At 45.0% G+C, this 12,587-nt stretch overlaps 1 protein-coding gene across 16 annotated transcripts in view; it reads right to left on the bottom strand.

Annotated features, from left to right (window-relative positions):
* The window catches only part of LOC106562963 (formin-binding protein 1), a 103,448-nt gene extending 93,277 nt beyond the window's left edge, over positions 1-10,171 (bottom strand). For 3 of the 16 annotated variants that reach the window (XM_045689863.1, XM_045689864.1, XM_045689862.1), the window contains exon 1: positions 311-391. In XM_045689863.1, coding sequence (XP_045545819.1) covers positions 311-355 — 45 coding nt within the window. In that variant the 5' untranslated portion in view covers positions 356-391. Of the gene's footprint in view, positions 1-310; positions 392-9,862 lie in introns of those variants that run through there. The other 13 variants (XM_045689867.1, XM_045689868.1, XM_045689870.1 and 10 more) reach the window with 9 other exon arrangements.
* Positions 10,172-12,587: the final 2,416 nt, after the last annotated feature.

The raw sequence follows: 12,587 nt of genomic DNA on the forward strand, positions 1-12,587 counted from the left end.
CAGTCTGGAACCCTCCACTACACTACACTAAAACAGTGTGAGAGAAAAGCAACTTGAGGTACTTTCAAAGGGCCTCCTCGAGTCCCCGACAAACCACTTTCCCCTTCTCTATTAAATTAACGGGTGTCGGGCCAACAGACAGGCATGTGGCTACAATTAAACCACTAGACCCAGGCTAACATTCCTCCCTCGTCTCCCCCGCTGCTGCTGTCCCCATCGAACCTGTCAGCTAAACATGCAGCTATTAAGGGCCAAGACTGGCACAGAAATGTGTTCAATTTCTTGTTGTGGTTCAGCCAAAAAAACTCACTTTCAGTTGCTGCTCTTTGAGCAGTGTCGTCCTCCCTGATTCCATCGGCCGGTCAATGAGAGAGTGAGAGCTGCCTCAATGTGTGTATGGGAATGTGTGAGTATAAGTGAGAGTACCTACAGTGTCAGTCAAAGGTTTGGACACACCTATTCAAAGCTGTCATCAAGGCAAAGGGTGGCTACTTTGAAGAATCTCAAATCTAAAATATATTTTGAGTTGTTCGACACTTTTTTGGTTACTACGTGATTCCATATGTGTTATCTCGTCGTTTTGAGGTCTTCACTATTATTCGACAATGTAGAAAATAGTTAAAACAAAGCAAACCCTGGAATGAGTAAGTGTGTCAAAACTTCTGACTGGTACTGTATGTCTGTGTATGTTTGTCTGTCTCCTTCTCATGCTAACCCTGGCCAAACTCCTATGAGAAGTGAAAAACTAAAAAGAGTGTTGAACTTGTTAAAGTAATAACCACGAAAACGTTCTCCCCTTTCAGAGCCTGGATTTGAGCAGTGTAGTGTGTAGTATGTGTATGGTCTACTTGCTATGATCCCTCTAGCGTAACTGAATTAAGAGCTTATTAGGATTATAGGAACGTAAATGATTAGGCTTTCCTCTGTCATGGAATGTTGCCATGCTGAGTGGCGACCCGTCGCTCAGGGCAGGTGGGGCAGAGCTCCGACCTGAAGATCACTGACGTCATGATTCGACCTTGTTCCCAGTTGTTTTGAAAGCACCATAAATCCAGAGGATGCCAGACTTTGATGACAACATTTTATGACAAAATTTGCCCATGAAGGACCGCCGCGCCACCATCCTGTTCAAGTGAGCACAGCACAACAAGGGGAGTCCAAACATGTCTTGTATGCTGCTGTATAAGTGATGCAATATGCCAGGGAGATATGTACGCTATGGCTAAGAAAGTAATACTAAGTGTATGTTGTGTAGTAAGCTGTTAGTAGCCCATGTGCCTCACCCTATGTCACGTCCTGACCAGAAAAGGGGTTATTTGTTATTGTAGTTTGGTCAGGACGTGGCAGGGGGGTGTTTGTTTTATGTGGTTCAGGGTTTGTTGGGCTATGTACTTATGTAAGAGGGGTGTTTGTTTTATGTGTTCCGGGGTTTTTGGTCTATGTTCTATGTTAGTGTATTTCTATGTTCAGTCTAGTCTATCTATTTCTATGTTTAGTTCATTGGATTGACCTTCAATTGGAGGCAGCTGTTCCTCGTTGCCTCTAATTGAAGGTCCTATGTATAGGGGTGTTTTTGTAATGGGATTTGTGGGTAGTTGTTTCCTGTTTGTGTCTGTGCACCTGACAGGACTGTTTAGTGTCGTTCGTTGTTTTGTATACGTGATTTGTTTTTTCTTCTTTTGATTTAATAAAGAAGATGAGTATACACGTTCCCGCTGCACCTTGGTCTAATCCTTACGACACCCGTTACAGAACTCCTCACCACCAATGGACCAAGCAGTGGGGTAAGGAGCTGCAGAGGAGCTTTCGGGAGTCGTGGACCTGGGAGGAGATCCTTGCCGGAGAGGGACCATGGAGGAAGGCTGGAGTGGACCGGGAGTGTTTTGTTGGAACATGGTTGGCATGGAAGCCTGAGAGGCAGCCCCCAAAAATGTTTTTGGGGGGGGCACATGGGTAGTTTGGCTGGGCCAGGGTTGAGCCCTAAGCCAACTCCCCGTGCTTACCAGAGGCAGCGTGGTACTGGTCAGGCCCAGTGCTATGGGGTGATGCGCACGGCGTCGAGGCCAAGCATCCACAGGACGTTATGCTCGGTGCCAGCTTCCTGCATTTGCCGGGGGAAGCGGGCACCAAGCCAGTAAGGGTGGTGCCAGTCCTGCGCTCGAGACCGCCAGTGCGCCTTCACGGCCCAGTGTATCCTGTTCCCACTCCCCGCACTAGCCCTGAGGTGCGTGTCTCCAGTCTGGCATCTCCAAAGCCAGCACCGCGCACCAGGCCTTCAGTGCGTCAGCCCAGTCTGGGATGTCCTGTTCCCGCTCCTCGCACTAGCCTTGGGGTGCGTGTCTCCAGTCTGGTACCTCCACCACCAGCCCCACGCACCAGGCCTCCAGTGCGTCAGCCCAGTCCAGCTCGTCCTGCTCCTGCTCCTCGCACTAGCCCTGTGGTGCGTGTCCTTAGTCTGGCACGTCCTAAGCCAGCTCCACGCATCAGGTCTTCAGTGTGCAGTCCCCGTCCAGAGCTTCCTGCAGCAGTGCCTCGTCCAGAGTGTCCGGCGACAGTGCCTCGTCCAGAGTGTCCGGCGACAGTACCTCGTCCAGAGTGTCCGGCGACAGTGCCTCGTCCAGAGTGTCCGGCGACAGTGCCTCGTCCAGAGTGTCTGGCGACAGTGCCTCGTCCAGAGTGTCCGGCGACAGTGCCCCGTAGAGAGATGTCCCACAGTCCGGAACCGAGAGAGACGGTCCACAGTCCGGAGCCGAGAGAGACGGCCCACAGTCCGGAGCCGAGAGAGACGGCCCACAGTCCGGAGCCGAGAGAGACGGCCCACAGTCCGGAGCCGAGAGAGACGGCCCACAGTCCGGAGCCGAGAGAGACGCCCTACAGTCCGGAATCGGCGCAGCGAGAGTCGCCCTACAGTCCGGAATCGGCGCAGCGAGAGTCACCCTACAGTCCGGAATCGGCGCAGCGAGAGTCGCCCTACAGTCCGGAATCAGAGCAGCCAGAGTCGCCCTACAGTCCGGAATCGGCGCAGCCAGAGTCGCCCTTCAGCCCGAGGTCTCCAGCAACGCGCATCAGCCCGAGGTCTTCAGCGATGCGCCATAGCCCAGAGACTTAATGAGTATTTAGCGGGGGTGGACAGGGTAGGTTGGGGAGTAAGGCCGGAGCCTGAGCCACCTCCGTAGTAGGGGGTTGGGGGAGGGGCGGGCGGGTGTAGCACAAGAACCGTCGGTGACGGTGGCCACCCTCCCTTCCCTCCCTTTAATTGGGGATTATTTTTTTGATTGTGTTTAGAGTTATTGGATTAGGTTTTGTTTTGTTGTTTTAGGTGCATCCGGGGTCTGCACCTTTGGGGGGGGGGGGGTACTGTCACGTCCTGACCAGTAAAGGAGTTATTTGTTATTGTAGTTTGGTCAGGATGTGGCGGGGGGGGGTTGTTTTATGTGGTTCGGGGTTTGTTGGGCTATGTACTTATGTAAGAGGGGTGTTTGTTTTATGTGTTCCAGGGTTTTCTGGTCTATGATCTATGTTAGTGTATTTCTATGTTCAGTCTGGTCTATCTATTTCTATGTTTAGTTCATTGGATTGACCTTCAATTGGAGGCAGCTGTTCCTCGTTGCCTCTGCTTGAAGGTCCTATTTATAGGGGTGTTTTTGTAGCTGACAGGACTGTTTCGTGTCGTTTGTTGTTTTGTATACGTGATTTGTTTGTTTTTCCTTCTTTTGATTTAATAAAGAAGATGAGTATGCACGTTCCCGCTGCACCTTGGTCTAATCCTTACGACGCCCGTTACACCCTAATAATTTGGTACCTTTCCCCCTCATAACTTAGCCTACTGTTCTGACTTGGTGGTGCACATGTAGCCTATAGCCTGTTTTAGATAAATGTTATAGCTAGTTTCATCATAGCGATTGATGGTTTTTGCGACTGCACTTGAAGTTATTGGAATTTTCCAGATTGACTGACCTTTATGTCTTAAAGTAATGATGGACTGTCGTTTCTCGTTGCTTATTTGACCTGTTCTTGAGATAATATGGACTTGGTCTTTAACCAAATAGGGCTATCTTCTGTATACCACCCCTACATTGTCACAACACAACTGATTGGCTCGAACGCATTAAGAAGGAAAGAAATTCCACAAATTAACTTTTAACAAGGCACACCTGTGAATTTAAATGCATTCCAGATGACTACCTCATGAAGCTGGTTGAGAAAATGCCAAGAGTGTGCAAAGCTGTCATCAAGGCAAAGGGTGGCTACTTTGAAGAATCTCAAATATATTGTGATTTGTTTAACACTTTTTTGGTTACTACATGATTCCATATGTGTTATTCCATAGTTTTGATGTCTTTGCTATTATTCTACAATGTAGAAAATAGTCAAAATAAAGAAATGCATATAGTGAATAGATCAGAGTGGCAGCAAGTATCAAACCTTTAATGGTTGGGTGTTTAGCCATGTCCTTTTGATTTGTTTTGCCCTGCACTCACTGCCAATTTAGAAGCATTTGTTAAGGTCTCTACAAGTGCAAGTGATATAAAACACCAACTATTAATTGGTATGCTGTAATACATAATTACATATAGTCTAAACAAAGGAAGCACTCCCAAAGCCGAAGCAGAATTAGTTCGGTGGAGATCTTACACACCTACATTTAGAAATGTGGAGAGATGGTCATGAGATGGTGTTTGGGTCCTAATATTAATGAGGTAGAACTACTACCACATATCACTTCAATTGGTACAGCACTCTCACTAATGGGTGCAACAAGTATAGCCTCTTATAAAGGCACGCCTCAAAATGTGTTGATGAGCCACAACAATACCAAGTGCTCCAAAATTACAGTATGGTACTGTATTCTGTGGGGGTGCTGGCTGAGACTAAGCTGTGCATACACAAGATACTGGTCTCCTTACTCAACCCTTTACTTATGCAAAAAAAAGATCAATTGGCATTTCTGAGGCTGATGAAATTAAGCCAGGGAGAATTTACCCTACACCACCGGGGTGTCCCAGAGTAGTGTCAGAGACCTGTGGCAGCACACATAGAGAGAGAGGCAGGGAGAGGTCCAGTGTTCATACCTCCTGCTGGGTTACAAGAGGGACACAGCCACCTCAGGAGAGACTACATGCCCTCTGGACCAGAGAATGATCCACAGAGATTAGGCCTACACATGACATATTAAATATGGCACCAGTGGGCCTATATTTAGTACTAGGTCCGAGAAAAGGTATTCATAACAAAACAAAACAAACCTAGTGAACAGGTAGGAGTAATCTGCCTATTTATTTGAATGTCATTTTGCATCATTAAGTATAACAGTGAGGAACAACAGCTAGGCCTACTATATAAGAACACTGAATTCGGAGCTGCAAGGCCAAGAGAAAGGATTTGTCCAAAAGAACTAAGAGCCAATAGAATGTGAGTTAGATTTACCGGGTCACTTCTGAGTTCGGTCTACAATGTTCAAAACTTTCTGCTCTCTGTGTCAAGTGGAAAATGCCTGTTTGCAGGTCAATAGAAATCAGATTATTTCTGAAGTCAACCTCATGTAAGAGGAGAGAGAGAACTCGAATGGATTTTCCAATAAACTATCTAACTGAGACTCCTTTTACCTCAGTGGCAGGCTGTGTGCAGTGTAGGAGTAGCCTATGGACGACATCACTACTAGCTGAAGGAATGAGGCGATGGACCTATTCCTTTTCATTTAGACATGACAAGATTCATCCCCAGTATCATTACGTGGAGGTAGGCTATAATCTACCACTGTGATTCTAGTCATATGGAATGCAATAACTCTAAACCTGTTATGTCAGCCCATCGGTAGCCTATTACTGGTATTATTCACTCGTAATGACTCGCACACACACACACACACACACACACACACACACACACACACACACACACACACACACACACACACACACACACACACACACACACACACACACACACACACACACACACAAGTACCTCACCAGAGGTATCTGTTTAATGAGAAACATAAATAAGTTGAATGACCACATAGGCCTACAGCAACTCTTGTTGACCACAGTTGTGTGTCAAATTCACTCTCACAACCACTCCAAAAAGCATTGGGGAGCTGCTGCTTTGTTACAATGAAGCCAGAGTTGAAAACAGATAGTAACTAAGAACGATTTTCAATTAAACAGAAAAGAGCAACTAACCAAAACAGCACTGTACCATTACTACCTAAATGGAACATTCTCTCTCTAATGATGGGTAACCTAACCACATTATTTAGCCTGCAAAGAGGCTTATTCTGGTCTTTCCCCGCCTTTTCTTTTCAAGACCAGCAGAAACCTCTGAGAGCGTCACATCACAAGAAGTCTGTCCACTAGGTCTATAACTCTCTCCAGTGATGTTCTTCTCGAGTGGTTGAGAAACACAGCTTAACTGTGACACTGACTTCACTTCCTGAAATATCACTTCCTCACTCTGTGTGTGCTCAGGCCGAAAACACCATAAGCTGAGCTTGATAAGACCCATGTGGCAACACACCACTCCTTCCCTTTCTGTCACATATAATTTAAAATTATAAAACTGGCCTTGAAGAAAGCAATCAGTGTAATAACATAGGAATAAATAACGTAACACTGGAAACATTTATTTGCCACTCAAGGTAGTCCGCTCTTGTGTAATCTTGGTTCTACACATAGGCCTACAAAAGTAAGTTAAGATGCACTTGAAGAGTTTCATTCCAAAACGCTATATAATCATTTTCAGAAATGTTGGTGAATTAGCTTTTATTGTTTTAAAGAAATTATGAAAGAGCTTGGTGTATTTTTCCCACTATCTAATCATGGCATGGGGTTGTTCAATGTTTAAAATCTATCAATTGATGGTTTAATTTCAGAGAGACAAATAATAACGTTTTATTGCAAAATGCTATATATCCGCCTCACTCTTAGAGATATAAGTAGTACTGCTAGGTTTTATACAATCAAATGTAACAAATGACAAAACATTTTATAACGAAATGTACAAATAATACATTTGTGACATCAATATTTAGAAGAAAAAATCAATTATTCACCACTGTAATATAAGATATGTATGTAAATCATTTATTTACATTTTGTATTTTAGTCATTTAGCAGACGCTCTTATCCAGAGCGACTTACAGTAAGCGCATTCATCTTAAAATAGCTAGGTGAGACAACCACATGTCACAATCAAATATACAGGATATGAACATTCCATTCCAGCTAAACAATTGACATAGCGTTTTTTATCTAAAATCTATGAATGAAAAATCATAGAACACTAATATTTTAAACGCACATGAGGGTACCCATAAGCAATCATTTCAGAAGAAAAAAAGCTGTGAAAAATTGGTGGATATAGAGTTTTGGAAATAAACTCTTAACTTTTTCTACAAATGACAGCACAGAGATGTCACCACGGGACAAAGGGCGAAGACATTGCCGACCCCAATTCTTAAATTGGGTTTTGCATGACAGCAAGGGACACCGAACACACTAGCAGCTTTACAACTACTAGGCTACAGTACATCCCCAGCTCACACCTGTAGAGGTCTGTTTGGTCGTAAAAAAAAAAAGAGTGTCTGGTTCTTATTCAGCCCTATCAAAGCACTGAGCATCTAGTTGCAATACATTATTTGCAAACGCTCCGTCTCCGCTGTGAACACTAGCACTGTATGCTTTTCTGAAAGAAAGCAGACAGGAAAGTGTTTTGGAACACTCTGGGGCAATGCTCTATCATCGTTATCTGGCCAGCAGAGCACTGCATCTTGGTTAGGCAATAAGCTAGCGCTTAAGAGCGTTGGGCCTGTAACGGAAGGTCGCTGGTCCAAATCCCCGAGCCGACTAGGTGAGTAATCTGTTGATGTGCCCTTGAGCCAGGCACTTATCCCTAATTTTCCCTGTAAGTTGCTCTGGATAAGAGCGTCTGTCTGCTAAATGACTAAACTGTAGTAAGAAAAATAGGGCTGATGTCATGGCACAAATACGAGGCCTCAGAAGCACTAAGTGTTCGCCATAAACTTGGACCAGGGAAATGATTGGAGAAGAATTCAGGAGAACTGACCCCTTTGTAGCCCTCTTCTTCTCCCCACCTCTCTCTCTGGCTCTCTCTACCTCTGTCTCTCTCATGAGGTGAAACACGTACCAGATTTAACCATCTCCAGACCCCGCTGCTTCTCCATCTGCTAAAACTGAGGCAGGGAACTTAGCACAAGCACACACACAAGATTTCCCACTTCCCTGTTCCTATCACTGAGATTGAAGCATGTTTCAGATGTGAAGTACACAACACGCAATCAAGCAGGTTCTAATGGCATCCCACACTGTCACTTCACCAGTAAATTTGGAACCAGTGGCTCATTTTACAGCACAACAACAACTTCTGAAACAAAAGGCAAACAAGAGGAATTCCACAGGATGTGACTGCTTATTAGGGCTCCATAAAAATAGCTGTGGCAGTCCTGTAATCTTCTTTATTCTCATGCCGGAGTTTATGACACATTACGTGGGATTTGGGTTTTGTGTGTGTGGTCTGTTTTAGGCCTGTATCTTGGAATCCATCACATCTGAAGCCCCTCTTCGAATATAGAATTACGCTGCTTGCTTTTGGGCACCAAAAGCAGACAAGCTGAAATAAGTGAGAGCCTTTCTTCAAGGCTATTATACAGGGATCGATGTCTGTTGTACATCAACTAACTAGCATACATTTTTCTTCAAATTTTGGTATCAGGGCATGTGAGTGGGTAGATGAAATGTGGCATCATAGCTGTGGAATTTGCAGTGGTATTCAGCTCTTCCCCCCTGCTTCTATTTTACTTCCTCACCCTCTTCCTCCTCCCCTTTATTTAAAATAAAGTTGGACAGACAGCCATCACACGGTTTGGTTTCGCTAAATCAAGTGAGCTTTGACAATCCAGCATTGTACAACCAGTTTTGATTATGGTGCTTGCTTGATTGCTGGTTCTAAGCGTGAGTATGTGTGAGACATGGGAGGAGAACTGACTGTCATACAGCACAGTGAGTGAGTTGTGTCAGAGTTGGTTCTGAGAAACCGCAGCCCTGGTATATCCTGTTCAACTTCCAACTGTCAACTCAGACTCTCCTCTGTTGCCAAGACAAACCATATATAGGAAGTGTGTAGGCCGCTTAAATCTAAAACAAAATCCATAAGCACTGATAAGAATCCATCATATACTTGCCGCTCTTTTTGTTCAATATTCATACAATGTAGGTGGTTGAGTATATTAGGTCTTTTCAGAGTTTATAGGTACCACACTACCACCAAGCATTCATTTACATAAAATAATGTGTAGTCAGTGTCCATATGTAGGCTATTACAATGTGTTCAGCTTTCTCATAACAAGGGAGATCAATTAATGTGGTCAGGAATGGAATAGCAGTGAAATAGATGAAGCACAAGCACTGCCTGGAAACGTGAAGAAAGGGGTGTGTTTCAGATACGCATGTTAGTGTTATGTTGAATTGTATTGAATTGAATGCATAATAAAATATCTCAGTGAATATCCTCATTGTGATGTACAATCTACAACAGCCACATGCACATCGGTCTGGAAAGCCTAACTGCCCCAGTTAGAACTGGACATATTGACCACGTCAATACAATAGCCTAGGCTACATGTCAGTCAAGGCAGAGAACATGATCAATTTGAATTCGCCTTCGTTGGAATGAACTGATTGACTACTGGGAAATATGGTACGGTTTTTATAGCAGTTATTGCAATGTAGCTAATAAACATCCAGGCTTGGTTTGCAAGCACTGTTGAGTCTTCGGGGTATTTCCCACTATTGATAGCCACTGATAGACCGTTATCTGGGCTAATAAATAAAGCTCTGCTACTTACCCATAGCTCTGACCCCCAGCTCATGGTTCCAATGCGATTTCCTCGTAATAATCCACGATTCAGACGGGGTGTATCGATGGTAAACCACTGAGGCGTTTTTTTTTTTCAATTTTAAATCTTGCTTGCAGGCTGACTGTCTCTTCGTGAGCGCCCTCCGAATTTGTCCTTCCCTCCCCGGTGCGTAATTTTTTTCTTCTTCACCTCCTCATTCTGTCTTCTACAAAATGGCCAGAAGCCGCAGCGTAATCTTCAAACGGAGTATGTGGTGCTGCTGTTCGGTGCTGAGGGCGGGCACCGCAATGACAGCGGCGGAGGCGCGTGCACTCAGAAAACGCACAAGAGTTTACGTAGTGGGGGGTGGGGTGGGGGGGGGCGTTCGGAGCCACAGATGGTTGTTTCGTGTGACAATTGATAATCACGTTATGATATGTATTTTACACTGCGGTGACTGCCACCGATTTGCTCCTAAACCGTCCGTGTTTTGAATTAATTAACCATGATACTCATATGGAGTAACGCTAATAACAAATCATCATATTATTAATGGGCCATATAATATCATGGCCATTATCGAAGTTATAAAGGTTATGATGCATAAAGAATACTTCAAATGTATGTTGAAGTGTGATTTGGGTGTATTGTTCTGAAACAGGACGAATGTGATTAATCATTAAGACAACACTGCTCCCTGGTGTTAAAGTATTTTTGTGAAAAACCTTTCTACGCAATCTCCTATTGGCAGTGGTTATCGTGGTTATTGCTGGGAACCCGAAGTTATCTGTTCAGAGAGGCAGGTTGAGGGGATTTGGGGCATGGAGGAGGGTTTGTTGTATTACTATATGGATAACACAACGTCGTTTTATTGATCTGTGTGTCAGTGTCAGCAGAGTATGCTACCTTGTAATTTAGTCTTATAAAAAAAACATTATGCTAATGAGAGGAGGAAAGCAGTCCCAAGCTGGACAGAGGAGTGTGGGGCAATGGTGAGGAGTAGGAACAGGGCATTTAGAGTACTGAAAAGGATGCATAACTTTCAACATCTGATTCAGTGTAAGCAGGCCCTGGTGAGGAGAACTATCTGTCAGGCAAAGAGGTCATGTGACACCATTGGAAGGGCGACACCTGTGGGAGAAGTGTGGGGGATGATTAAAAGGATGAGTGGGGTTAGAAGGGAGTGGGATTATCCAGTGTTGAGGAGTGAGAAGGATGTGGCAGTGACAGATGAGGAGAAGGCAGAGATGATGGCCAAAGCGTTTGTCCAAGGCATAGCTCTGCAAATGTGTCAGAGGAGAGGCAGAGGGGGAGAGAGAACGAGAGAAGAGTGTCCTGGAGTGCTGGATAGGATGGAGGATGTAAATAATGCATTGAATGCACCATTTACCATGGCAGAGGTGAAAAGGGCAATAGGTAAGGCTGGGTTAACCTCACCTGGGAAAGATGAGGTGTGCTATGTTATGTTGGCCCATCTTAGTGATGAGGCACTGGATAAGGTATTGGTGTTGTACAACACAGTGTGGGAGGAGGGGAAACTACAAGGCAGCTGGAAGTAGTGGTACCAATCCGGAAGCCAGCGAAGGACCCAACGAGGCCAACAAGCTATTGGCCAATAGCTTTAACATCACATGTATGTAAGACTATGGAATGTATGATTACGGAGAGGCTAATTTACTTCCTGGAGAGCAGGGGGCTAGAATCGCCACATCAGACTGAGTTCAAGAAGGGAAGGGGAACTATGGACCCAGTGCTCTGCTTAGAAGCAGAGGTCAGGATGGCTCAGGTGAACAAGGAGACTGTTGTAGCTGTCTTTTTTGATGTGGAGAAGGCGTATGATATGATGTGGAAGGAGGGGTTGTTAATCAAGCTTGATATTATGGGGATAGAAGGAAGAACGTACAACTGGATAAAGGATTTCCTGTTTGGAAGGTCTATCCAGGTGAGGGTGGGAAAGTCACTATCAAGCAGCTACCTGGTGGATAATGGTACACCACAGGGGAGCATGATTAGTCCTCTGTTGTTCTCAATCATGATCAATTATGTTTACTCTCAGGTACAGCCAGATGTTGGGATGTCGTTATTTGCAGATGATGGGGTCTCATGGAACAGGGGAATAAATGTGCCATACATAGTCAGGAAGGTACAGGAAGCAATTGAGGAGGTAGAGCGGTGGGCATTAATGTGGGGATTCAGGTTCTCTGTAGAGAAAACTCAAGTGTTCTTTACCAGGAGGAAGGTGGGAGATGAGGTATGCTTGATGTTATATGAGAGAAAGTTGGAGAGGGTGGGGACCTTCAGGTTCCTTGGAGTGTACTTTTACAGTAGACTGACCTGGACAGAACACATTGAGAGAGTGGTGGGAAAGTGTAATAAGGTACTAAATGTGATGCGCTGTCTGACAAGGAAGGAGTGGGGAGCTGGGCGTTCCTCATTGAGGAGCATGTATGTTGCATTGATCTGATCTGTAATAGACTATGGCAGTATAGCGTATGGTTCGGCAGCCCGGACCTCATTGGAAAGGCTAAATGTCATACAGGGGCAAGGACTATATGTAGTGGGGTGTTTCGGACGTCCCCAGTGGCTGCACTACAGGTGGAGATGGGGGATATGCCATTGCAGATTAGGAGACAGTAACTGGCAATTAATTTTTGGGTCAACCTACAGGGACATGGGGTGTCTCATCCTGTGAAAGGGATTTTACAGGAATGCTGGGAACATGAGCGAAGACAGA

Source organism: Salmo salar, chromosome ssa11 (assembly GCF_905237065.1).
Source record: "Salmo salar chromosome ssa11, Ssal_v3.1, whole genome shotgun sequence".
Classification (NCBI taxonomy): domain Eukaryota; kingdom Metazoa; phylum Chordata; class Actinopteri; order Salmoniformes; family Salmonidae; genus Salmo; species Salmo salar.